This window comes from Setaria italica, chromosome VII (genome assembly GCF_000263155.2).
Source record: "Setaria italica strain Yugu1 chromosome VII, Setaria_italica_v2.0, whole genome shotgun sequence".
In the NCBI taxonomy this organism is placed as follows: Eukaryota; Viridiplantae; Streptophyta; class Magnoliopsida; order Poales; family Poaceae; genus Setaria; species Setaria italica.
This window is the reverse complement of record NC_028456.1, coordinates 28,334,497-28,357,929: the sequence shown is the minus strand read 5'-3', so window position 1 is coordinate 28,357,929 and position 23,433 is coordinate 28,334,497. Positions and strand designations below refer to the sequence as shown.

Below are 23,433 nucleotides of genomic sequence, written 5' to 3'. Positions count from 1 at the left end.
CGCGCATGAAGCACAGGCGAGTGGTGGAGGTGCGAGAGCGAAATTAAAGATGGAGCACAGCAGACAGCACAAAACTGGAAAGCTGGGAGAGAGAGTTGTGGCGGCGGGCGGCGGCGCTACGCAAGCGACGCAGAACAGATTGCGAGGGAGGGGTTTCCGGGAGGAGATGGCGCCCGGCGCACAGGTGGGTGACGTGGACAGTTTTGAAGTATTGGAGAGTTTATTATTGTGGATCTACTGTGGTATGATATGATTTTGGGGAGAAAAATTTTTTAGTAGAACTCTACTGCATAGGGGGTGTTTACTTCCACTTGCTAAACTTTAGTTGCTAAACTTTAGCAAAAGCTGTTTGGATACTCTTGCTAAAAGGCATTTAATGAGCGGTAAAAGGATCTATCTACCCTTATTAAAGGTGCGCAGGAGGGGGGAGACAAGCAATAAATGAGTGGTATATGTTGTTCAGCCCACCTTTTAGCAAGTTTTAGCACCTTTTAGCACTTTAGCAAGTTTTAGCAAGGATGTTTGGCAGTTTAGCAGCTAAAAGTTGGGAAGAATTTTGTAAAGATTCTTGGAGTTGCTCTTATCTATGAACAGCCAACAGGGGAGGTTGTTTATCGAGTACCGTCAGGGCACATACTGATAGATACATGAAGTTTTTTTAAAGAAAAAAACTGTAGACGTATAAAGTTCGATAATGGTAGATTGACTTCCTTTCTTAAACCTGAAGCACTACGACAGAGAAATGTACGCATCCTTTTTGTTTGTACAAATCTTTATCAACTTAGGTGCCCTGAAATATTCTCATCAGTGGATAGCCAAGTCAAATATTGTATTTCGCTATACCATCATTCCAATTGTTTGCTGTTTTGTTTCTTTTGTGTGCCAACAAAGGACTTCACGGTGCGAACACGTTTGGAGGCTAAAATTGATGGATCATCCGCAGCCCGTCAAGTAAAACGGCGGCTAAGGCTGGCCACAATGTGCTTTTTTGATTGGAACTTATGGCTGCAGAATTCAATATTTTCCATCAAGGGTCTCGCCCGAATTCAACGGGTTTGTGAAAGACGAAGAGGTGTTGTCCATGTCTACAAAGGGAGAAGAAATTTTTGAACGATGGAGAAGTAAAAAATTTGTTTGAATTCTTGTGTGCACCAAACGACACTTGTGTGTATAGCCTTTTCGTCTGGGTGAAGCAACGGTAAAATTAACGTTGCGTGAATGTATAGGGTGAAGTAGTAATAGTTGAGGTTCTACTTGTATTGTAGAACAATATTTGTTTAATGAATTGGCACCAGCGCACGTACGTGCCTTGCTCTTCCTTTTCTCAACATCACTAAAAGTTAGCATCACCTGATGTAGTGGTAGGGTAGTAGAAGTGATGGTCAAATTTTCTCTCTCCTCTTTGAGCATCACTCTGTCAACATACTGTGGAGAGCCTAAAATTGATTGAGGGCTGCATGCTTCCTCGAGCCCATAGGAACGGCGTAGAGGCCCATGTGCTTTCTCGACGATCCATCGACGAGCAACCAGAGACGTCGATTTCACTCTGCAAGTCTGCAGCACTCAAACGTGTTCTTCTGCTCAGGTGTCGTTGAATTTTGATCTATGACAGCTCATAAAAACAGACAAATTTGATCCACAACGCAAACTTGTTCGTACACAAACCACGGTTTCCATGGAGCCAAGGTAAGTGCCGGATTGGAGTTCGAGGCACATCAATTCCTACTGAAGTGCTGGCTGACCCTGAGCGAGCGTCCTGCACTCGGGGACTAGCACAAGGGGAACCCGCCGCGGCGTCGTCAGCCCCGGCTCCTCGACCATATCCAGGTCCGCCGGGCTCATGCCGGCGGGGAGCTCCCAGTCGAAGTGGCGCAGGAGGCCGGCGAGCGCGATCTCCAAGATGGGCAGCGCGAAGTTGATGCCCGGGCAGATCCTCCGGCCGGCGCCGAACGGGATGAGCTGGTAGTCTGTCCCTCTGAAGTCCACCGGGGGGCCGCCGCCGCTGCCACCCACGAACCGCTCCGGTCGGAACTGCGCGTCCCACGCCGCGGGGTCCCGCCCGATGGCCCACACGTTGACGAAGAGCGAGGTCTTGGCTGGGATCTCGTAGCCCTGCACGACGGCTGGGATCGTTGATTCGTGCGGGACGAGCAGCGGCGCCGGCGCGTGGAGCCGGAGCACCTCCTTGAACACCGCCTTCAGGTACTCCATCTTGTTCAGAACCGCCTCCGCGATGGTCGGCTGATCGGCAGTGGCGACTACTCGCGCGATCTCGTCTTGGAGCTTGGTCATCACCCGCGGGTTGGCGACGACCTCTGCCATGGCCCATTCCAGCGTCTGTGATGATGTTTCAGTTGCGCCCACTATCATGTCCTGCACGCTCAAGAATCGATCACGGATCAAGAGAACAAGATTTGTAGACATCTCTTGAGTAATTTAAGATGCATTTCTGCGAAGATGACCTTGACGGTGGCTTTGATGCGATCGTCTGTTAGCTCGAGCCCGTCGGCGCCTTCTCTCCTCAGCCGAAGCAAGACGTCCAAGAAGTCCTCCTCGTCCTCGTCCCCTACACCGTTGGCCCGCTTCTCCTCGTGCGAGGCCACTATCTTGGATAAGAACTTGTCCCACGCCTCGGCTATGTCGTCGAGCTTCTTATCGAGGCCCGTCGCCCACCTCACAATCCTCGCCGGCACGTCGGGCAGCAGGTCCTCCGGTTGGAAGCCCGCATCAGCTCCTCGGAGTACCCCAGCAGCTGCTTCAACCTCTCGGCCGTCGCCCCGGCAGCGCCGGTCGCCGCGCGGGTGACCACCGCATTGGTGTAGCCGTACAGGAGCCTCCTCAGCTCCACGGCCTCCCCAGCCTCCGCGCCGCGGCGGGTCCGCGCGACGAGCGCGCCACCTCGGCGGCCCGCACGGGCGCGAACGACTCCACGCGGCGCGGGGAGAGCAGGTGCACGACGGCAACCTTCTTGCCCCGGCGCCAGCTCTCGCCGTACGGCGCGAACGACACGTTCCTGCAGCCTTACATCAGCTTCTCCGCGCTCATGCTGCGCGGGCGGGAGGCGAAGGCGAGGTCGTGGTTCCTGAACTGGTCGGTGGCCGCCGCGGCCGTGGACACGACCAGCGTCCGCCTGCGCCCGAGCTGCAGGTAGAGGATGCCACCGCCGCCGTAGCGGAGTTGCAGCTCGTGCAAGGAGCGGTGCGCGAGGCGGCCGATGAGATGTAAGTGGCCCAGCAACGGCAGCGACGGGGCGACGGCGGCAACATGCCGCGCCGACGGTTCTTGACGACATAGAGGAAGACGATAAGCACGCCAGTGGCAGCGGCAAGCTCGTAAGGAAACATCTTCTCCTGTGATTCTGTGAAGTAAACGATAGGCAAGCAGGCTGGCTATCTACAGGTGAAGTAAAGATAGGATATTGCAATGCTAAAGAATCTTTCTGCGAAGCATATTCAACCATGTGTTCGTCGTGTCAAATCAAACTAAATCTTCAGTACTTAGGAGTACATTAGTTCCAGTTTCACATTTCGGAGACTGCCCACCATCAGTTGCAGGCAGGAAGGCACGTCCGATATAGCGTGCCAAGATGCCCTTACCGATAGGATTGCTCGATGGCGAAAACAAAATTAAGACGTTGGAGTTTCAATTCTTGCGCGGTGGTGTCAGCATAATTTGATGGCTAAAATTGACGGATCATTCACAACTAGGGATGAAAGCGGACGGACAAAATCACATTTCCGTCCGCCGGCTTTTCTATATTTATTCCGTATTTTGAGTTATATGATAACGGGACGGTAAGATCCGCTAACGGGACAGAAAATGGGTGGGAGTATCTTAGGGAGTATCCCACCATCTTTTTTGTTTTTTAGCCCTTTTTTGAAAGATTCTCACAAATACGTCCCTGATGGAACCATTTCAAAATCTGGACCCTTAGCTTGGCGCTATCCACGCTGACGCCAAGCTTACACGTCTCGACGTCAGCCATCCTGGCGCCAAGGTCCATGTCCAGCTGCTGACGCGGATGCCGATATGGCGGTGGCTTGGCGCCATCCATCATGACGCCAAGCTTGAACTCAGGTCTTTGGGATAGGAAACTCACGACCTCAGTTGAACCGCAGTGTAGTTTGTTGCACACTCCTCAAAATAATTATAATTGTTTCGTTCGAAATATAAAGAGGTATGGGGTAAATTGTTCGGTGCCAAGACCTATGGCGCCAAGCTTGGCGCCAAGATCCACGTGGCGCCAAGCTCCCGCCACGTCAGCATCCGCATCAGTAGCTGGGCATGGACCTTGGCGCCAGGATGGCTGGCGCCGAGACGTGTAAGCTTGGTGCCAGCGTGGATGGCGCCAAGCTAAGGGTCCAGATTTTGAAATGGTTCCACCAGGGGTGTATTTGTGAGAATCTTTCAAAAAAGGACTAAAAAATAAAAAAGACGGGTGTATCCCACCCGTATTTGCGGGATCCCGTTTCCAACCAAGATGATCCCGTATTCAACCCATTTTTACCTTATACGGGATAGGCCAATAAATTAAGTCTCCGACCCCTCCTCAACCTCTCAATCGCTAGTCCATGAGCCCAACAGGCCAAGCTGGTGCATCTGTCAAAGGCAGCAGCAGTACATCTATTTCAGGTACACAAGTTATGGTTCTGCTACTAGCACTTGTAGCTAGCTACTTAGCTGTTATTTATGGTTCGAATAGCATTAGCATTAGTAATTAGCAAATAGCGAACCAATTTTGAAGTAGCGGTAGCACAGTAGCACTTGAAGACCATGCAAAATTGCTAACCAGTTTGGAACGTGTCGTCCCGGTGTATGATCCCGGTTCCCGCCAGTTTCCATTATATTTTCGTTCACATTTATTCGTTTTCGTATATCCGTTTATCCCGCTTTCCGTCCCGCTCCCGCTCCTATTCCCGATGCAAAAATATGGACTGAGATATAAGTAAGGGATTTTTCCGCCCGTTCCGTCCGTTTTCATCGCTATAAATCACAGCTACGAGCAGTAGTCTGCAATTGTTGTCGAGCAGGAGTAACCTGCAGATTGCAGGAGTCACCTGCAGATTGCAGAAGCCAGAAGCTAAAGCAGGGGGAAAAAAAGCAAAAGAAACCGAGAGTATGGAGGCCCATGGGCCTTCTTCGAGCCAGCTCGCCATAGCGGCCCGACGTGTGTGACGGGTGAAATCCTCCTCCGCGAGCGGCGAGCCATGGCCACCGTTTCTCAGCTGCGAACCCTCCTGTGAGTCCTGACCTTGGTTAGCCTCTCCATCCATGCGAGGGCGACAATGGCGCCCGCCTCCATAGCCATCTCCCTCCCTTTCCGCCTCCTCCTCCCGCCCCGGCCGTTCCGCGGGAGGGCGACGTGGCCCCGAGCGATTAGGGCTACGGCTTCGGGCGACACGAGCGGCGTTGCGGGCGGGGAGCGGAAGGTGGCTCTGGAGAGGAGGGTGGGAGATCTGAAGGCGCTCGTCGCCTCCGTGCCTCCTGCTGTTGCTTCGGTAAACGCCGCCCCTTTCCTTTTCTTATCTGTGGGTATTTATGTACATTTTTGCGGAATTGGTTAATGTCAGTGCGAACTGGTAATTTTTTTGATGTGGAGATGTTAGCCTAGTAGATGAACCGCGACAAGCGCAAAACATAGTTGTCTTTCCCATGGTATGGACAGCCGGGCGGCAAATTGATGCTAGCTTAAATGGATGATCTGTTGAATTTTATCACTACACATTGCTTTGCTGCAACTGCGATGATAGGGAACTGATGGCACGCTGCATAGAAAGACCTAAAATACAAAACATGAAATGCAATCATCATTCACCTGTGGTTCGACATCCCCAGTTTCTCTGTTCTTGATCCTCCTCCAGCAAACTGTAACTACCCTTGGCCACAGACCTTAAGCACATCAATGAATCGATTGAACTGTGTAGCCCTTGTTTTTTTTTTGTAACCACCTGCATGCCACATTCCACCGTTTTAAACAATCGGGGCAACTTATTAGTCCTTCACTGTTGGCCTTCTTTTTTTAAAGAGTAAGACTAATTGTATTGTCTGCTTTACCATGCTCATACTTGAGTTGTACCACAGCCATGTTTGTGCAGTTCGTTCACATACTCTCTTTTCATGCAGATCCAGAGAAACATTGGTCCGAATTTTGTTGCTGGTTTCTGTCTTGGCATTGCAGTTTTGGCTGCTGTTGCAAGACAAGTCATCATAAGAAGTCGAGAGCGTGACAATAGAGGTTCTGTTGCTGATCTAGTAAGGCGTGGACAGTTAAAATCGGGCCAACGAGGGACGTATGTTGCTGATTCCTTGAAATTGTTCTATGCATTCTCTTCGTCTTTAATACACCAAAACTGGGCAAGTACTGAATTATCGTGGCTGCTACAGAAAAGTAAATAGTCAGTGATCTACGATTGATATGTTGCCGGTTTTATGGATGCTTGATGATCCTAATCCTCAAACCCCACTGTTTTTTATTAATATTAAGATAGTATTTTAAATTTGTCCATGTGACTAAGTTGGTCACGTGTCTCATCATATACTAATATAATTTTCTGTTAAAATAGTCTCATTATGTTGCCTATGCTTGTGAGAAGTTGCTTTGGCCTTTCGTGTCCCTAGTAACTTGTTCCATGTCATGGCTTGCAAAAACCTCACCATACTCTTTACCTGTTCTCTGTTTACTGGCATGGATATGGGAATCCATTTTCAGAAAATAACTACAGGGTTCAATTACAATATAAACAATAAAAGAAAAGCTTTGGTATGCTTACTCTTTAACCTTCTGTGCAGTTGTCTAAGAACTTCTTTTGAATCGTGCAATAATCCTGACTGAAGTAACTCCTTTCCTGCAGTGCAAAGCTCCGAACATACGATGATCCTTTCAATAATCCATTAGTCAAGATTGATGAGGATGCTTCTACTGCACAAATGTTTGGCAAGGAGTACCGGTTGGCTCCTGTTAGGCTTACGAAAGAACAGCAAGAATTGCATCAGAAAAGGAGATCACGTGCATATCAGTGGAAAAGGCCAACTGTGTTTCTTAGGGAAGGTGATTCCCTGCCACCACATGTTGACCCGGATACAGTTAGATGGATTCCTGCAAACCACCCTTTCGCTGCTGCTTCAAGTGAAGTAGATGAGGAGACAGCCAAACAGAATGTTTATCAAAAAGATGGCGTCCCATCCCGTGTTAAGGCTGAGCATGAAGCTTTGCAGGCAAGGCTAGAGGCTTCAAATGATGTGAGTGCTTTGGTCACAAACAATAACAGTGTACCCATGGTTTGCTTTAAAATGATGAAATATTTATAGTATCTATTGTATTAGTAAATCTCAAAGCCTAGTCTTATAATTGAACCAATCACATCTACTTTTGTTTATTACCAGCCTTCCAGTTCCAGAATAATGATTTTGAATCTCGGCATCGTTTTGCAGGTTACCAAACTCCCTTCAAATTCGAGTATGCAGCATAATGAGAGACCACTGAGGTTATCTGGCAAACCATTTGGGAATCTTCAGAGCTCAGAGTTTGGCTCAGAGCTAGAGAACCAAGATATCGAGCCTGGTAAACATAGCTGTGATGAAAGTTTACAGTCAAACAGGCTGGAAGGGCAATAAAATCTGTGTACTCCAGCTCTTTGGCTTTGTTGGATAGTGTTTTCAGCTTTTAGCTTTTAGCTGTAGATATAGATGTTTTGGAGCAGTGGGCTCACCGGCTTACATAGTAAGCAGTTAACATGGAAAGCCACTTGATGTCTTGTAAATTGAGATTTTTTTTTTTGGCGGAAGAATTTGAGATGTAAGCTATGCAACCTGTTTGTCATCCTCACAAGCTTAGAAATGTAGAGTTGGAAGGTTCTCTCTTTTTCTATTTGCGATTCTAAAATATCACCACATTGATTTTTCCTCAATTTCACCATAACATAGTCATGAAGTTACCCCCGTGGACTCGAGGGAATATAGTTTATAATAATACATCTTGCCCACAGGCACAATTTTTTCCCCTAAACAAAGACATTATCATGAGAAGTGCCCTATGTGGCCAGAGGCTCATCGGCCTGTACAAAAACATTTTTTCCATCATTTGCAACCTGTCTGGTAATACGCAATAAGGTGGAATTGCATGAGTTGCCTTACAAATCCTCAAATGCCTCTTCATCATCATCACCAAACATGGCTGCCATTTTCATGGCTAGCTTTGCAGCCATCTCTCTCCTCTGGAAGTCAGGCATGAGCCTTAGGTTGGATCTCATGTTGCCAATCTCCGACATTAACTTCTCCAGGTCATCTAGACCATAATGCTCATCATCAAACAGGTTGTTAGCCTCTGGGGCATCACCTTGATGGTCGTCGGCACTATCTGCTGTGGTCCTATCCACATGATCACTATCGCCAGCTTTGTTGCTCTGAGTTACAGTATTTTCTTCAGCAGTTTCTGTGGGTGCGTGACTCGGTAGAGCGTTGGGTTTTGAAGAATCAGCGCTGGCATTCACAACTTGATGTGTGTGTTCCTGTGTACCATTAGCCTCATTTGATCTCTCAAAGCTTCTGGATGTACTTGTCTCACCGACGAATTCCCACTGGTCATCAGATCCATGGGACAGGACCTCGTACTCAAAATCATAGTTGGATTCATCATCCGAAGATTCTGTCAGAATGAAAATAAATAATCAGGGACATATAATACATCATTCTAAAATGAAAAGTCTAAAGTAGCATATCTGTGCAATGATTGCACATCTTTTCTGTAAAAGAGGGTCAGCATATTCTAACAGCTGAAATTACTTCATAGAGGAACCTGCTTAGCATGTCATGTCATCCTATAGTTTTTAAATAGTGCAGAGAAAGCTAGGCTCACATCAACAATCATCACTTATGGTATTTAACCTACCTTCTTTTTCAACCAAGGACGGAGCAGTTATTCTGTTTCCAGATTTCAGAATCATCCCAGGCCACATATGTGCAGAAAGAGCTCCAAAGAGTCGCTCTAAGCCTTGGCTATCACCATCCACTGATAGACCTGTTAGATTTAATAAATGTCAATTGATAATTGATATACAAACAGTCAAACACCCATGACTCTTATAGGATATAGGCCATAAAAATATAAGTATTCATTGACAATATAAATATTTGATGCTAGCTTATGGTAATAGATTGATCACTAAAACAATAATAACTTGATGGTAAAGAAGATGTAGAAACTTGAGATAAAAACTTGATAGTTACAGGTTTATGCAGCCCAGGAGACAACTTACATTTATCAAAGTCAGTATTGGAAGCACAGGCCTCGATATACTCTATGTTCTGATCAATACACCACTGTGAAGTAGAGTTTCTGATCTCGATGCATGGTTCTTCCACTGATAACAAGCCGCAACCCTCACTTTCATTTATCCCAAAGTCCAAATATTCAGGGTGTGGATCAGAACTTGACTCCCCAAGCCTTTGCATACGCCTCCTATATTCTACATGTGCACCATGATCAGGTACAAGATCTGCTTTATTTCCAATGCACAACAAGACCTCAAACCTCTGCATATCAACATTGGCAGCCCAACTTTGCAAAGTAAGCAAGGATGATTCCTGCACAATTATTCAAGACAGTTATCCTACCTCAGCACTGAGCATAAAAAAATGGTCACTGAAAATTATAAGGTTCAAAATATATAAACAAACTATAAATGGATAATGCAATAAAGTTTGCATGAGAACATAGGTTCAGTTCGTACATCACTCATATCGAAGACCATAACAAGAGCTGCCAACTGATCTAGATGAGGAAGGGAACCAAGAGAAAATTCTTCACCAAGATTTGCTGTCCAGATGGAAAGATCAGCTGAGTAATACTTTGTGTCAATTGTCCACCTGCATGCCAATCAGTAGCAAAATAAACCATGTAAAGAATCATAAGGCTAACCAGAAAGCATCCTTTCTACTTCTGTCATTGAGCACACAAAAACATAGTTTTTCATGATGCCATCCCATACCCCTGACACAGCACACCAGATGATAAGTCATGCGAGTCAGGTATTTCAGCTGCCAGCAGCCCTGTAGTTCATGGTGAAATGAAAATGGTCAGGAAATAAGAAGCACAACAACCAATAAAAAAGTAGAATTTGCTCTACTGGAAAAGATCGTATTCTAAATCCAGAGCCCGAGGAACCATCAATTATCAAAGTAGTGGATGAAACTAGAAGCTCTAATTTACCAGCTAGAACATTACTCCAAATCACTAGAGGACCAGAGAATCTACTCCCAATCACTCCAAATCATTTGGAGTACAATTTGAAACGGACGGAGTGCAAGCATGCGTATTCTAATCTCTAGGTAATTTACTCCATATCAATTTCCGTTTTACTTTGTCCATTCAAAATTCAAATCACTAGAGGGCCAGAGGATCTCCTTCTTCTCCTCCCTAACGACGCGAGCACATCTGATTCGGATCCTAAACATTTCGGCTAATCGAGAGACTCCGGCCGATGTTTCGCATTCAAATCGAGAGATGGAAATATACAGAAAGGAGGACGGCGAGATCTCACGGGAGAGGATGGTTCGCTTGCCGACGCCGGGGGCGCCGACGAGGAGGACGCCGGGCCGCGCCTCCAGGGATCCCTCCATGGCCTCGCACCAAAGCCCTGTACCCTAGCACTGGATCAAAAGGTCTCCGGCTTTGGTTTCGTCGCTGCCGAGTGGGAAGTTCGGAGACGGAGACGGAGACGGCGACGGCGACGCGCGAGTAACAGAGAGGAAGAAGACAGACTAGAAGGCGCTAGCACAAACTGTACGCTTCCAGACTGGGATGGCGTATTTCCTCCTGCGCCGGTGCCCGCAAGCCGCGAGTCCGCGACCATCCGATGGGCCGAATTGGACCAGGCGGCTTCTCTCTCTCTGCTGCTGTCTGCGGCCTGCAGGGACGAAGCCGAAGCGAAGCGTTTGAATGGTGGCGACCCCATGGCCGCCACCGCCGCCGCCTCCTCCGGCGGCTGCCTCCCACATGGCGATCACGCAGGCGTTTGCCGACGCGCTGCGCTCGTGCGGTGCGCGCGGCGCGCTGTCCGGCGCCCGCGCGCTGCACGGCCGCCTCGTCGCGGTGGGCCTCGCGTCCGCCGTCTTCCTCCAGAACACGCTCCTCCACTCCTACCTCTCCTGCGGAGCCCTTACTGACGCCCGCCGCCTGCTGCAGGCGGACATCGCCCACCCCAACGTCATCACCCACAACGTCATGCTGAATGGGTACGCCAAGCTCGGCCGTCTGAGCGATGCCGTGGAGCTGTTCGATCGAATGCCCGCCAGAGATGTGGCCTCGTGGAACACGCTCATGTACGGATACTTTCAGAGCCGACAGCACCTGGCTGCTCTGGAAACCTTTGTGTCCATGCACCAAAGTGGGGGTACGTCGCCAAATGCGTTCACATTCAGTTGTGCCATGAAGTCTTGTGGTGCCCTTGGATGGCACGGTTTGGCGCTGCAGCTTCTTGGGATGGTTCAGAAGTTCGATTCCCAGGATGACACTGAGGTAGCAGCTTCTCTTGTCGACATGTTTGTGAGATGCGGAGATGTGGATATAGCTTCAAGGTTGTTTGTTCGCGTAGAAAACCCCACTATTTTCTGTCGGAACAGCATGCTGGTGGGGTATGCCAAGACATATGGTGTTGACTGTGCTCTTGAGCTTTTTGATAGCATGCCTGAACGAGATGTTGTTTCATGGAACATGATGGTGTCAGCATTGTCTCAGAGTGGCCGAGTCAGAGAAGCCCTTGATATGGTTGTAGAGATGTACAGCAAAGGTGTACGTCTTGATTCAACAACATACACTAGTTCTCTTACTGCATGCGCCAGATTGTCTTCTTTGGGATGGGGTAAACAACTCCATGCTCAGGTGATTCGGAACCTACCCCGCATTGATCCATATGTTGCTAGTGCTCTTGTTGAGCTATATGCAAAAAGTGGCTGTTTCAAGGAAGCTAAGGGGGTGTTCAACTCTTTACGTGACCGTAACAACGTGGCATGGACAGTTCTGATTTCTGGATTCTTGCAGTATGGGTGTTTTACTGAATCTGTTGAGTTGTTCAACCAGATGAGAGCTGAGTTGATGACACTTGATCAATTTGCACTGGCAACTCTTATAAGTGGCTGCTGCAGCAGGATGGATTTGTGCCTTGGGAGGCAACTGCATTCACTTTGTCTGAGAAGTGGGCAGATCCAAGCTGTCGTGGTCTCCAATTCTCTCATCTCTATGTATGCAAAGTGTGGCAATCTCCAAAGTGCTGAATGTATATTCAGATTTATGAACGAAAGGGACATTGTATCATGGACAAGCATGATTACTGCCTATGCTCAAGTAGGGAACATCACGAAAGCTCGTGAGTTCTTTGATGGCATGTCCACAAAAAATGTCATTACATGGAATGCTATGTTGGGTGCATATATACAACATGGAGCTGAGGAAGATGGCCTCAAGATGTATAGTGCTATGCTATGTGAGAAGGATGTCAGACCTGACTGGGTTACCTATGTCACATTGTTCAAAGGCTGTGCAGATTTAGGTGCAAACAAACTTGGAGATCAGATAATTGGTGGCACTGTAAAGGTTGGTCTCATCTTAGACACATCTGTTGCGAATGCGGTTATTACAATGTATTCCAAGTGCGGAAGGATATTGGAAGCTCGAAAAGTATTTGACTTCCTGAATGTTAAGGATATTGTATCTTGGAATGCCATGGTCACTGGTTATTCACAGCACGGCATGGGAAAGCAAGCCATAGAGATCTTTGATGACTTGCTGAAAAGTGGTGCAAAGCCAGACTACATAAGCTATGTTGCAGTTCTGTCAGGCTGTAGCCACTCCGGACTCGTGCAGGAGGGTAAATCTTATTTTGATATGATGAAGAGGGTCCACAACATATCACCAGGGCTGGAGCATTTCTCATGCATGGTAGATCTACTTGGCCGTGCAGGGCACCTGACAGAAGCCAAGGATCTCATTGATAAGATGCCCATGAAACCAACCGCTGAGGTTTGGGGAGCTCTTCTTAGCGCCTGCAAGATACACGGGAACAACGAGCTCGCTGAACTTGCTGCAAAACACTTGTTTGAGCTGGACTCACCCGATTCTGGGAGCTACATGCTTATGGCCAAGATCTATGCTGATGCCGGGAAATCAGATGATTCTGCGCAAGTGAGGAAGCTGATGAGGGACAAGGGGATCAAGAAAAACCCGGGCTACAGCTGGATGGAGGTTGGCAACAAGGTTCACACTTTTAAAGCAGATGATGTGAGCCATCCACAGGTGATTGCGATCAGGAACAAGCTGGATGAGCTCATGGGGAAGATTGCATCCCTCGGGTACGTGAGGACTGAGTCTCCGCGCTCCGAGATTCACCACAGCGAGAAGTTATGTGTGGCATTCGGGCTCATGACCTTGCCTGACTGGATGCCGATCCACATTATGAAGAACCTGCGGATTTGCAGCGACTGCCACACGGTGATCAAATTGATATCATCAGTGACTGACCGGGAATTTGTGATTCGCGATGCCGTGCGATTCCACCACTTCAAAGGTGGTTCCTGCTCTTGCGGGGACTACTGGTGAGACTGTTACCGGTGACCACTGATTCGTGTGTAGTTCTTTTCTGGCCCAGCATATTGGTTGAGGAGAACAATAGTATATCTAGACATTTCATTATCATTTCTATTCTACAAAAGATTCATCCAGCCTAAACAGTACAGGTTCGTCCAGTTTAAACAGTAGATTAGATAAAGGCGGACCCCATGAAAATAATACATGTTCCTCCAAGTGGAACAACAAATGATATTGAGATATGGGCATATGACACACACGGTGGATCCAAGCATTGATGTTATGGTAGTGATTGGTAGGTTGCACTAGTTTCTATCCAGGTTAACTGTAACCTAAGTCGATTCTGAACAGGCTAAACCAATGTAAATTGCTCGTGTTTAGTTGGGTGGCTAAAGATAGCCTGATTTGCTGTGCTCGTATTTGGTTGGGTGCATAGTGTGATATGCAAATCTTGTATTGGTTGAAGGTGAACTTATCATCCCATTTCTTTCCTTCTCCATCTTTACTATCAGCTGTTACTTTCCTCCTCTCATCATTCTCACCATCGGCTGCAATTTCTTTTTCACTTTAATTTGATTCATAAAGAAGTTCAAAGAAACATTCCTCTCGTCAGGTCAACAACGAAGGAAAAAACAAACAACATCAGTCCATCGTCATGGTTTAAATCAGTCACTATTGAGGCAGCAACTTGGATCTAACAAATCATAGTACCCAACTTTCGTTACCCCCCACAATTGGAAAAATAATGAGCGTGGCATCAAATACTCTCTGTTACTAATATGTAATGAGCAAGAAAGTGGTGAAAGGAAGAACGAAGCTTCATCAACGAGAATCGACCCCCGATTCGACTTGAATCGACCGCGCGACGCACCTGCTTCATCCTCATCTTCGCCTCGCCCGAGTCTCTCCACCCCTGTCCTCCATGTCTGACGCGTACAAGAAAGAAAGTAAGGTCGCCCGTCTCATCTTCAAGGGCGGTAAGGCCGCCTCCCTCCAGAAGCCGAAGAAGCATAGGAAGAAGCCAACCTCCGATGCTGCTGCCGATGGTGCGATGTCAAGGCCGCGGCCACAGAGGGCGCCGGTGAGGACCCACTTTCGATGCGACGCAGGCGTAGGCCCCGCAAACGACACCATTGGTGAGGGGAGGTGGCAGCTCGGGAGGACGACGGACGCGAGGAAGAAGGGAGGGGCAACAGATTGATTTTGGAAGGTGAGCGGATGCGCAATCGGAGCAGGACGAAGCCTGGCTTCACGGATGCGACCTGCCCTGTCATTTCCAGCTAGCAAGTCGTTTCCAGCTAGCCATGCTAAGAGGGGGGCGCGATGCATAAGTTGGGCCTGGCTAGTGGGCTTATGCAGCCTACCAGGTGTAAACTGCATAAGAGGAGCCTGATTAGGACTTATGCACCCAACCAATCACTGCCTATCAATCAAGGGAGTCATGCATGGTAGTTCAATGAACATTAACGTTTTGCAAAGTCAAGGGGCAGTACCATAAGAGTTGGCATGGACATCTTGTTATGCATTTCATGGAATCAATCACAAGAGTTGAATCAGAATCCCCAGTAAAACACATCCACACAGACACTTAACATTTTGAAAAATTGCAGAAGGCTTCATAGGGCAGCAAGACACAGGAAGAAGCTAAGCCACAAACTGTACATCATGTCAAGTCTCTAGAATGCACCAGGTGCGTCCCTCATGCTGATATTCAGGCTGTTTCGCATTGTTCTTCGACCGACTCCCATATTGCCCTTGGTCATCATGGCAACAAACTCTCCATAGTCAATGCGGCCGTCCTGGCAAAACAGAACAAGGTTAGACTAAACATCAATGCCATTAACTTTGTATTATTACTAACAGAACCATAAGCATTGATTAATGAAGCATCAAATCAACTACATTGGTCGGCAATAGTGTAAAACATGTCTATCCGTATTGGTGAGTTCAGTTCCAGTTCCATTACAAGTTTCCATTGATACTACTTGCATTGGTTGTATCCTATAGGTTTAATTAATGAAGGTAAGTGAGTAAGAAATAAATAAGGTACGCCATGCTATAATATTTATGTACTCATGCAGTTTGGAGGTTACTCATGTAGCCTAATTAACATAAGACTCACATTGTCCTGATCTGCTTCATTAATGACATCATCAAGAAAAGCATCTGGCATGTTATGCTCTTTGCAAGCTTGCTGCAGTTCATCCACTGTGATGTAGCCACTACCATCTTTGTCAAAGTATGAAAAGGCTGCCACGAGATGTTCCTCACGCTCCAGCTTATTGAGATGCAATGTTGCAGCTATGAATTCTATATAGTCAATTGTCCCGCTGTTGTCGATATCAGCCTAAATGAATCAATGAAACAAAAGAAACATGTAAGATTCTTGGTGTAAGAAGGCGGCCAAGTGTGAAACTCAATTTATAAGCCTTTAAATCAAATATGCTTAGTTGCTAGTCCACTCAAAAGTTTTTTTTAAAAAGGAACTTTCACGCATACACGTCATGTAGCACATAACATAAGGCATTAAGTTGTTGCTGCTTTCAGATGAGGAAATATTAGTTGTAATCCTTGCTCAGTGGAATATCTGAAATTTACAGAAGCTTGCTTTGCAATGTCACAGACAAAAGGAAGAAATGAAAAGGCAAGATGTCTACTGCAATGCATCCTAACCACAAATATGTAATAAAAACTGGTCATACATAAGTTGAAACTGCAACCAATAATGGATTTACATTTTAAGTAGCCAGGAATTAGATTCTTGATGAAGTCGCATATAGTATTATGAGCTGGCAGGAGGTAGCTTCATGCTGTCAAGTCAATTAACAGCTTATACATGACAAAACCAAAAGGAATTATTGGAGGATGTTTGATCTTAAGGTCAACACTAGATTCCAGGACCCAGGTCGTTGAAGCTAAAAATACAAATAAGCATACCAAAAGGTTTCAATTAACTTACTGCATCCATAAGGTCACGAATCTCAGTATCCTTTAGTGTGGAGCCATATTTTCTCAATCCTTCTTTTAGCTCATCATATGTAATTGCACCACTGTTATCCGTATCCATGGTCTGGAACATTTCCTTCAACCCAGCAATTTCCTCCTCTGAGAGGCTCTCAGCTATTACCTATTAGAATAAACATATATAGTCAATTAAAGCAGCATTGCACAAGCAAAAAATCTAGAATACGGCACAATGCGACCCATCAATACTAGGTAATATGGATCCAATCAGATAAGTAATCTGGTGGATTAGGTGACTATCAGTAAAGATGTCCTAAAAGCCATAGATTGCCAGGCAATAAAGATAATTGAAAACCATTGGAGCGGTATTGCATGAACTAAAGGAATAGTTCATGAACTATTGTGGTACTATTTCTGTATGCACGAACCAAAATGCATAAAAAAATCATGCGATTGCACTTACTCGTAAAGCCATTTTCTTCAACTTATTCATTGCAGAGAATTGTTTAATGCGAGATAAGACAGCTGGATCAAGTGGACGGTCAGGAGCTACTCCATGATCACGAATCCATGGATGACCTGTCCCCAAGTTCAAGTGTTATCCTTTTATCCAACAATTGCAAATACATCAGGTGAATGGATGCATTACGGTGTCAGAGACATAACACATCAGTAGTATAAAGTGATGAAAGAAACTAACATAGAACTTCATGTGCTGTTAAGCGTTCTGCGGGGCGGGGATTCAGCATTCTCCTAATAAGATCTTTTGCGCTATCAGAAATCACAGGCCAGGGATCAGAATCAAAATCAATAACACCTTTCAATACGGCATCAAATATTCCTTGCTGTGTTTCTGCATTGTATACATTGGAAAAAAATGTTAGCCTGCGGTCAACACGGATAATTACAATAAACATCCTAAATAACTGAAGGCAAAAATATCAAATATGTACCTGCCCAAAACGGGGGTACACCACTAAGTAGAATGTAGAGAATGACACCGGCTGTCCATACATCAGCTGCTGGTCCATAATTTTTGCACAAAACTTCTGGAGCGACATAATATGGGCTACCAACAACATCGGTAAAAACTTGACCTGAAAGAAAAGTAAAAGAAAAGGGAAAAGTGTCAAGGATGCAGAGAGCATGACTAATGGCTACAGTAAATTGATGAAGCAAAAAAGGATCTGTGTAGAAGTAAAACACAGCATGGTACAGAAAATTTCCCAAAGATGTTCAAAATTATTGCATCACTACTAGAACAAAATGTCAACTATGACAGCTTCCATCAGATCCAATCATCCAACTGCCACTCAGCTATGAAATGCTCGTTGCTGAACTTGCATTTTCGACGCTTAACCCATTAATTTATGTTGCCACTACTTATCTTGAATGGCAAGTATAGGCAAGTAGCTAGCTGCATTTATTTCCTGCCAATCTACACCATCGAATCAAACTCAGAACTTATTTGTCCTGTGAAACTCACTATTGCAACGTTAGCTAATGTTATTACATGACAATCAATACAGATTAGTACTTGTCAATCCTTTCTGTTTCAGTTGCACGATAACTCACTCCAGGAAAGCTACTGCCGCAAAAATTTCACCTACAATCATGGATTTCATGTCCTACAAGCATGTGCGTAAAACAGAGCTAACGCAAGCACAACTGTACAAGCTTCAGTTTCACTTTTACCGTGATTAGTAACACATCCAGTGCACAAATTTCAATCGTTGACTGAAACAGCATGTCATAATAATTTAAGTAAGTTTGCGATTCAGCTCACCAGGCTTGAAGAAGACAGAGAGCCCGAAATCGATGGCCTTGAGCGAGAGGTCATCGTCCTTGTTGGCGAGCAGGAAGTTCTCGGGCTTGAGGTCCCTGTGCATGACCCCGAGCGAGTGGCAGGCCTCGACGACCCCGACGATGATCCTGGTGAGCTCGGCGGCCTTGCGCTCGCTGTAGTGTCCGCGCTGTATGATCCGGTCGAAGAGCTCGCCGCCGGCGCAGAGCTCCATGACGATGTGGACGTAGAGCTGGTCCTCGTACGCGCCCTTGATGGCGACGACGTTCCTGTGGCCGGAGAGGTGGTGCATGATCTGGATCTCGCGGCGCACGTCGTCGATGTCCTCCTTGGTGATGAGCTTGCGCTTGGAGATGGACTTGCAGGCGTAGTCGACCCCCGTGGCGAGCTCGGTGCAGAGGTAGGTGGTGCCGAACTGGCCCTGGCCGAGCTTGCGGCCCAGCGCGTAGAGGTCGCGGAGGTTGGGGGTGGGGTGGCCGAGCACGGAGCCGAGGTCCGGCGGCGCGCCCGCCCCGCCGCGCCTCATGCCGGCGGCGGGCGGGGCCGAGGCGTGGCCCCCGTGGGCGTCCGTGGTGGCAGGCGGCGTGGCCGGGCGGGAGGGCTTCTTCGGCGAGTCGTTGGCGGCGGCGCCGGCGCTGTACTCGGAGTCCTGGCGCTGCGACGCGGCGTGCTTGAAGCTGTGCAGGTACCTGGATCTAAGGGAGCCGCCGCATGCGTTGCCCATCAAACGACGGGGTGGAGCCGCCGCCCCTGGCGCATCAAGCTCCCGGCGGTCGCCCGCTCACGGAAACGCTAGCACAAGCGCCAACGCCGCAGGCGGAATCTCTGATCTGGTGTTGTGGTTGGGTCGGGGAGGCGGGAGGAGAGAGACTGGGCTGTGGGGTGCTCGTGGATTTAACGGCGAGGACCTGGACTAGTAGGAGGCAGCTGCTGCGGCAGCTGGTGCCTGCTGCTTCATGGCGGCTTCTCCCTTCTCTCTCTCTCTCTCTCTCTCTCTCTCTCCTGCCGCTCCCTCGGCTCACGTTTCCTTCGGGGAAAGCGAACGCGCGCACGCAGGCGCAGCTCGCACGCTCGTCTGGATTGGTCCCCTCCCCGGTTCGGATTGGACGCTGGGTGGCAGTCACTGGTCAGTGCGTGCGACGACGACAACCAGCGGCAGCGCGAGCGCGAGCGAGCAAGCAAGCAAGCGATCGGGCAATCGATGATGCGTGCGGCCGCGGGGGAAAGGGAGTCGCCGCTGGGTCTATGCGTCCGGTGCGCGCTTAATTATTCGCGGCGTGCCTTTGGATTTTTGCGGGTGCGCGGTGGGGGAAGGTGAGGCGCGGGTGAGACGAAGGTCGGCAGCGGCCTTCGTCTGTGTCCGTCCCCGCCCGCCTCGGTCTCGGCGACGAAGCGGACAGGTACACTGAACTCGACCTGAGCCCCAGCCGGGTGCGGGTGGTGTGGTGGGGCTCCGCCGCTCCGGGCTCCGGCGTCCGGCTCGGGATGGGGACCCGCGCGGCAGGTGAGAGAGAGATGGGGAAGGCAGCCGTTCGCGAGCGAGCCGCGGAAAGCGCCCAACCGCTGGCGTCGTGGCGTTTTTGTCTCCGAGGACGGGCGAACGTGCGCCGTGAGCGGCGGCGAAAAAAAGGTGAAGAAAAGGTTAGGTGAGCGCCGTCGCCTGGGGCCTGGGTGTCTAATCCTTCCGCCTCTCGCTGGCGTCTGGGACCCAGACCAAGCGTGTCCCCACCTGTCGCGACGCCTAGGTTCCTCTTCCTGTTGCTTTGTCCGGAATCAGAGATGAGCCCAGCTAGATACACCGGCAGTCTAGCACACTGCCTGCGAAGGATAAACCGATAAAGTGAAAGCAACCGCTGATCATAGTAGACGGGGAAAGGAATTCCACCACGAGGAAGGGATGTTTCGGGGGTGTTTGGGAAACACTAACACCTGTCACATCGGATGTTTGGATGCTAATTAGGAGTACTAAACATAAGCTAATTACAAAACTAATTGCACAGATGGAGTATAATTCGCGAGACGAATCTATTAAGCCTAATTAGTCCATGATTTGACAATGTGGTGCTACAGTAACCATTTGCTAATGATGGATTAATTAGGCTTAATAGATTCGTCTCGCGAATTAGCACAAGGTTCTGCAATTAGTTTTATAATTAGCTCATGTTTAGTCCTCCTAATTAGCATCCAAACATCCGATGTGACACTGTTAAAGTTTAGCACCTCGTATCCAAACAGCCCCTTCGTGTGCACGAATCCGAGCGTTTGACCCCGTCCTGACGGGGCTGAGAGGAAGCTTCTGCGGGAGCTTATCATGTGAGCGAGAGGACGATCCATTCCGCTGCATCATAAGATCGGTCCGTGCAACCACTTGGTCCAAAGAAAATCTGTGCCAATGTACGTACTACCTGCCACAAAGATCATTGTGCATTTGTGCTGACTTGACCTGCACCGTTGACTGTGCTAGTTTAGGCTTCTAGCCGTACCACTCGTGCTCGTGCCCGTAACCATGTAGATAATCCCTGACGCCATATGCCAAAATAAAACTCGCCCTTTCTAATCTGCTGCCATATTTGGTCGCAAGGTTTCATTACTGAAAGCTTCAAAATCCAATTTGTTTTTTAAGAAAATAGTTCCAAGTTGTTTCATTTGCATCACCCTAGATTTTTCAAGTTATATCCTTTTCTTTCCTGCGTGTCTATTAGCAGGACTATTTCCACTTCATCTCATTAAAAAGTTGAAGTTTTATTTCTATGATACACGTGGAAGATACAATCGTATCATAAGAAGATGACGACATTACGCAGGCTATGAAAAGGTGGGCAGAATTTGTTGCAACCATGCAGCGTACAGTTGATGCACAACATATAAAAATGAAGCCTCTAACATTTTTCATCTTTGCTTCCATTCCCTGCCTTGGGAGGGAAGGCATGGGGCGGGGGCATTTGTCCCCCTAATAATATTATAACATATCATATGATAGTTTCATGAAGACTAAAAAAATATATTGATATGATATTTTCATGAAGATTAATAGATATATTGGGACTAATCGGAAGCACTTGCTCTGTAGCTCAGCTAGCAACCAGGAAAAGTAACCTAGTAATAAGTAGCGAGCCTCTGCAGCAAAAGAGTCATCGCAATGCTAAATTTGGTTTTGTGTAGGTGCTACTGCATGCATGCGTTACAGCCAATTGACTAAGCCGTGGTGTTATACGGTTGCACGCAGCACAAAATATGCACCCTCGTTACTAGAATAGCACATCTCTCTTTGCGGCAAAGTCTGAAATTAATGTTAAGATGGGGCCAAACTGACTCATTATGGGCTAAATTTAATTTTTGACTCATTTTACAAGATGAAAATTCGTGTGCACTATAGATCTTGTTCCCACCATTAGAACTCCTCTGACAATGTGACATGCTTGATCTCCTATGCCAAAAATTAAAATACCATTTAGAACAAAACATGCGTGCACAAGTAGCACAAACCAAGTCAAACGCCATGAAACAAGACCATTGCCAACCTTACTAATGCCAAATGCAAATGCCTTGAAATTTATAAATTGTTCCCAACTTGAGTCCCGTTTGAATCCACCAGTTAAATTTTAGTTGGCTAAATTTAGCTGCTATGGATCCAACAGGACACAGCTAAATTTTAGCTGGCTAAAGATTCCTTTAGCTAGTTGAGCTCAGCTAAAGTGATAAAAGATCAAACTGCCCCTCCACCTTTCTCGGGAAAAGTATTTAAAATGTGAGGGAGGGAAATGATAGACAAGTATCTTTTTCAACTATCATTTAGCTAGAGGATCCAAACATCCCTAGCTAAACTTTAACTAGCTAAATTTTAGCTAACTACAAAAGGCTGCTAAACTTTAGCTAGCTAAGTTTTAGTTGGGTGAATTTGATCGGCATCCACTATCGGCAGCATTATTTGCCAGCTAAGATGACACACTGCAGCTCTTACTAGAAGTATCTGCAGGATGGAGGCAGTAGGGGAGCCCTAGCCCCTAATGCTCCTGTAACTCCACTAATTAGAACTACAATTTTGCATTCAAATGCCATAAAACCTTATAATATATTACCTCTATTCTAAATTATAGATGATTTTAATTTTTCTAGGCACGTAGCTTCTACTATACACACATATTTATTAGGTCGAGACACATAAATAAAAGAAATTATATATTAAAAAAGTCAAAACGACTTATAATTTAAAATGAAGGGAGTGGTACTATCCCCGCTCAAGTCACGGGATCATTCAAAATTTACCTCACAAAATATGTTATTGTATCTTTTGGACAGCTAGTCTGCTAGTGGAATCATTAGCATTAATTCCATCCCAACAACTTGATGAGTGCATCCATGCAGGTTAATTATATATGTGTCCGGATGGGGTGAGTGCAATAATTATCATACTTTTCTGGAAATACCTCCAATAAATAATGAGTAGTCGAATTTTTTAGAGTGACTTTGGCCCCATTTGGATATCCACTACTAAAGTTTAGCAACTGTCACATCGGATGTTTTGATGCTAATTAGGAGTATTAAACATAGACTAATTACAAAACTAATTGCACAGATGGAGTCTAATTCGCGAGACGAATCTATTAAGCCTGATTAGTCCATGATTTGACAATGTGGTGCTACAGTAACCATTGGCTAATGATGAATTAATTAGGCTTAATAGATTCGTCTCGCGAATTAGCACGGGGTTCTGCAATTGGTTTTATAATTAGCTCATGTTTAGTCCTCCTAATTAGCATCCGAACATCCGATGTAACACTGCTAAAGTTTAGCACTAAGTATCCAAACACCCCCTTTGACCCCTTGATAGAAACAATCCAAGGTCCGTTCCTGATTATCTTGATTTGCCGAACTTTAACGGCTTCTTTTCGTTTTCATTATTGGTGCATTGCAGCGGCCAGATATTCACTTTGTGCGAAGCAAGAGACCGTATCGTTGCCTCTATTTTCCCCTTCCGTAGGAAGTACTCCTCCATTCTAAGTTGTCTCAGTTTCCCCCTTTCGCAGGAAGTACTCCTCCGTTCTAAATTGTAGATCATTTTAATTTTTTATTTTAGATATAGTAT

General features: G+C 46.9%; 4 protein-coding genes and 1 pseudogene across 5 annotated transcripts; 2 read left to right on the top strand and 3 right to left on the bottom strand.

Moving 5' to 3' along the window:
• Window positions 1–1,648: 1,648 nt before the first annotated feature.
• On the bottom strand, window positions 1,649–3,391 carry LOC101772774 (annotated as a pseudogene).
• A 1,810-nt stretch (window positions 3,392–5,201) lies between these two features.
• On the top strand, window positions 5,202–7,860 carry LOC101771959 (protein MULTIPLE CHLOROPLAST DIVISION SITE 1). Its single transcript, XM_004976549.4, has 4 exons — window positions 5,202–5,498; window positions 6,124–6,290; window positions 6,852–7,239; window positions 7,432–7,860. Exons 1-4 carry the CDS (start codon window positions 5,286–5,288, stop codon window positions 7,612–7,614), a joined length of 951 nt encoding a protein of 316 aa, XP_004976606.1. The 5' UTR covers window positions 5,202–5,285; the 3' UTR covers window positions 7,615–7,860.
• Window positions 7,840–10,734, bottom strand: LOC101772364. The gene is made up of 6 exons (XM_004976550.3): window positions 10,539–10,734; window positions 9,987–10,047; window positions 9,729–9,864; window positions 9,255–9,582; window positions 8,888–9,016; window positions 7,840–8,644 (listed from the first exon to the last, which is right to left on the bottom strand). The coding sequence occupies exons 1-6, from the start codon at window positions 10,615–10,617 to the stop codon at window positions 8,130–8,132; spliced, it is 1,248 nt and encodes a 415-aa protein (XP_004976607.1). The 5' UTR covers window positions 10,618–10,734; the 3' UTR covers window positions 7,840–8,129.
• A 136-nt stretch (window positions 10,735–10,870) lies between these two features.
• LOC101771560 (putative pentatricopeptide repeat-containing protein At3g11460, mitochondrial) lies at window positions 10,871–14,076 on the top strand. 2 transcript variants are annotated; one of them, XM_022828249.1, is made up of 2 exons: window positions 10,871–11,089; window positions 11,183–14,076. In XM_022828249.1, the coding sequence occupies exons 1-2, from the start codon at window positions 10,937–10,939 to the stop codon at window positions 13,589–13,591; spliced, it is 2,562 nt and encodes an 853-aa protein (XP_022683984.1). In that variant the 5' UTR covers window positions 10,871–10,936; the 3' UTR covers window positions 13,592–14,076. The 2 variants fall into 2 exon arrangements, with proteins under 2 accessions (XP_022683984.1, XP_004976605.2); XM_004976548.3 differs by having other exon boundaries at window positions 10,871–14,076.
• Window positions 14,077–15,074: 998 nt separating this feature from the next.
• LOC101771161 (calcium-dependent protein kinase 13) lies at window positions 15,075–19,579 on the bottom strand. The gene is made up of 7 exons (XM_004976547.4): window positions 18,330–19,579; window positions 17,497–17,640; window positions 17,244–17,396; window positions 17,007–17,122; window positions 16,539–16,706; window positions 15,702–15,926; window positions 15,075–15,378 (listed from the first exon to the last, which is right to left on the bottom strand). Exons 1-7 carry the CDS (start codon window positions 19,069–19,071, stop codon window positions 15,256–15,258), a joined length of 1,671 nt encoding a protein of 556 aa, XP_004976604.1. The 5' UTR covers window positions 19,072–19,579; the 3' UTR covers window positions 15,075–15,255.
• Window positions 19,580–23,433: the final 3,854 nt, after the last annotated feature.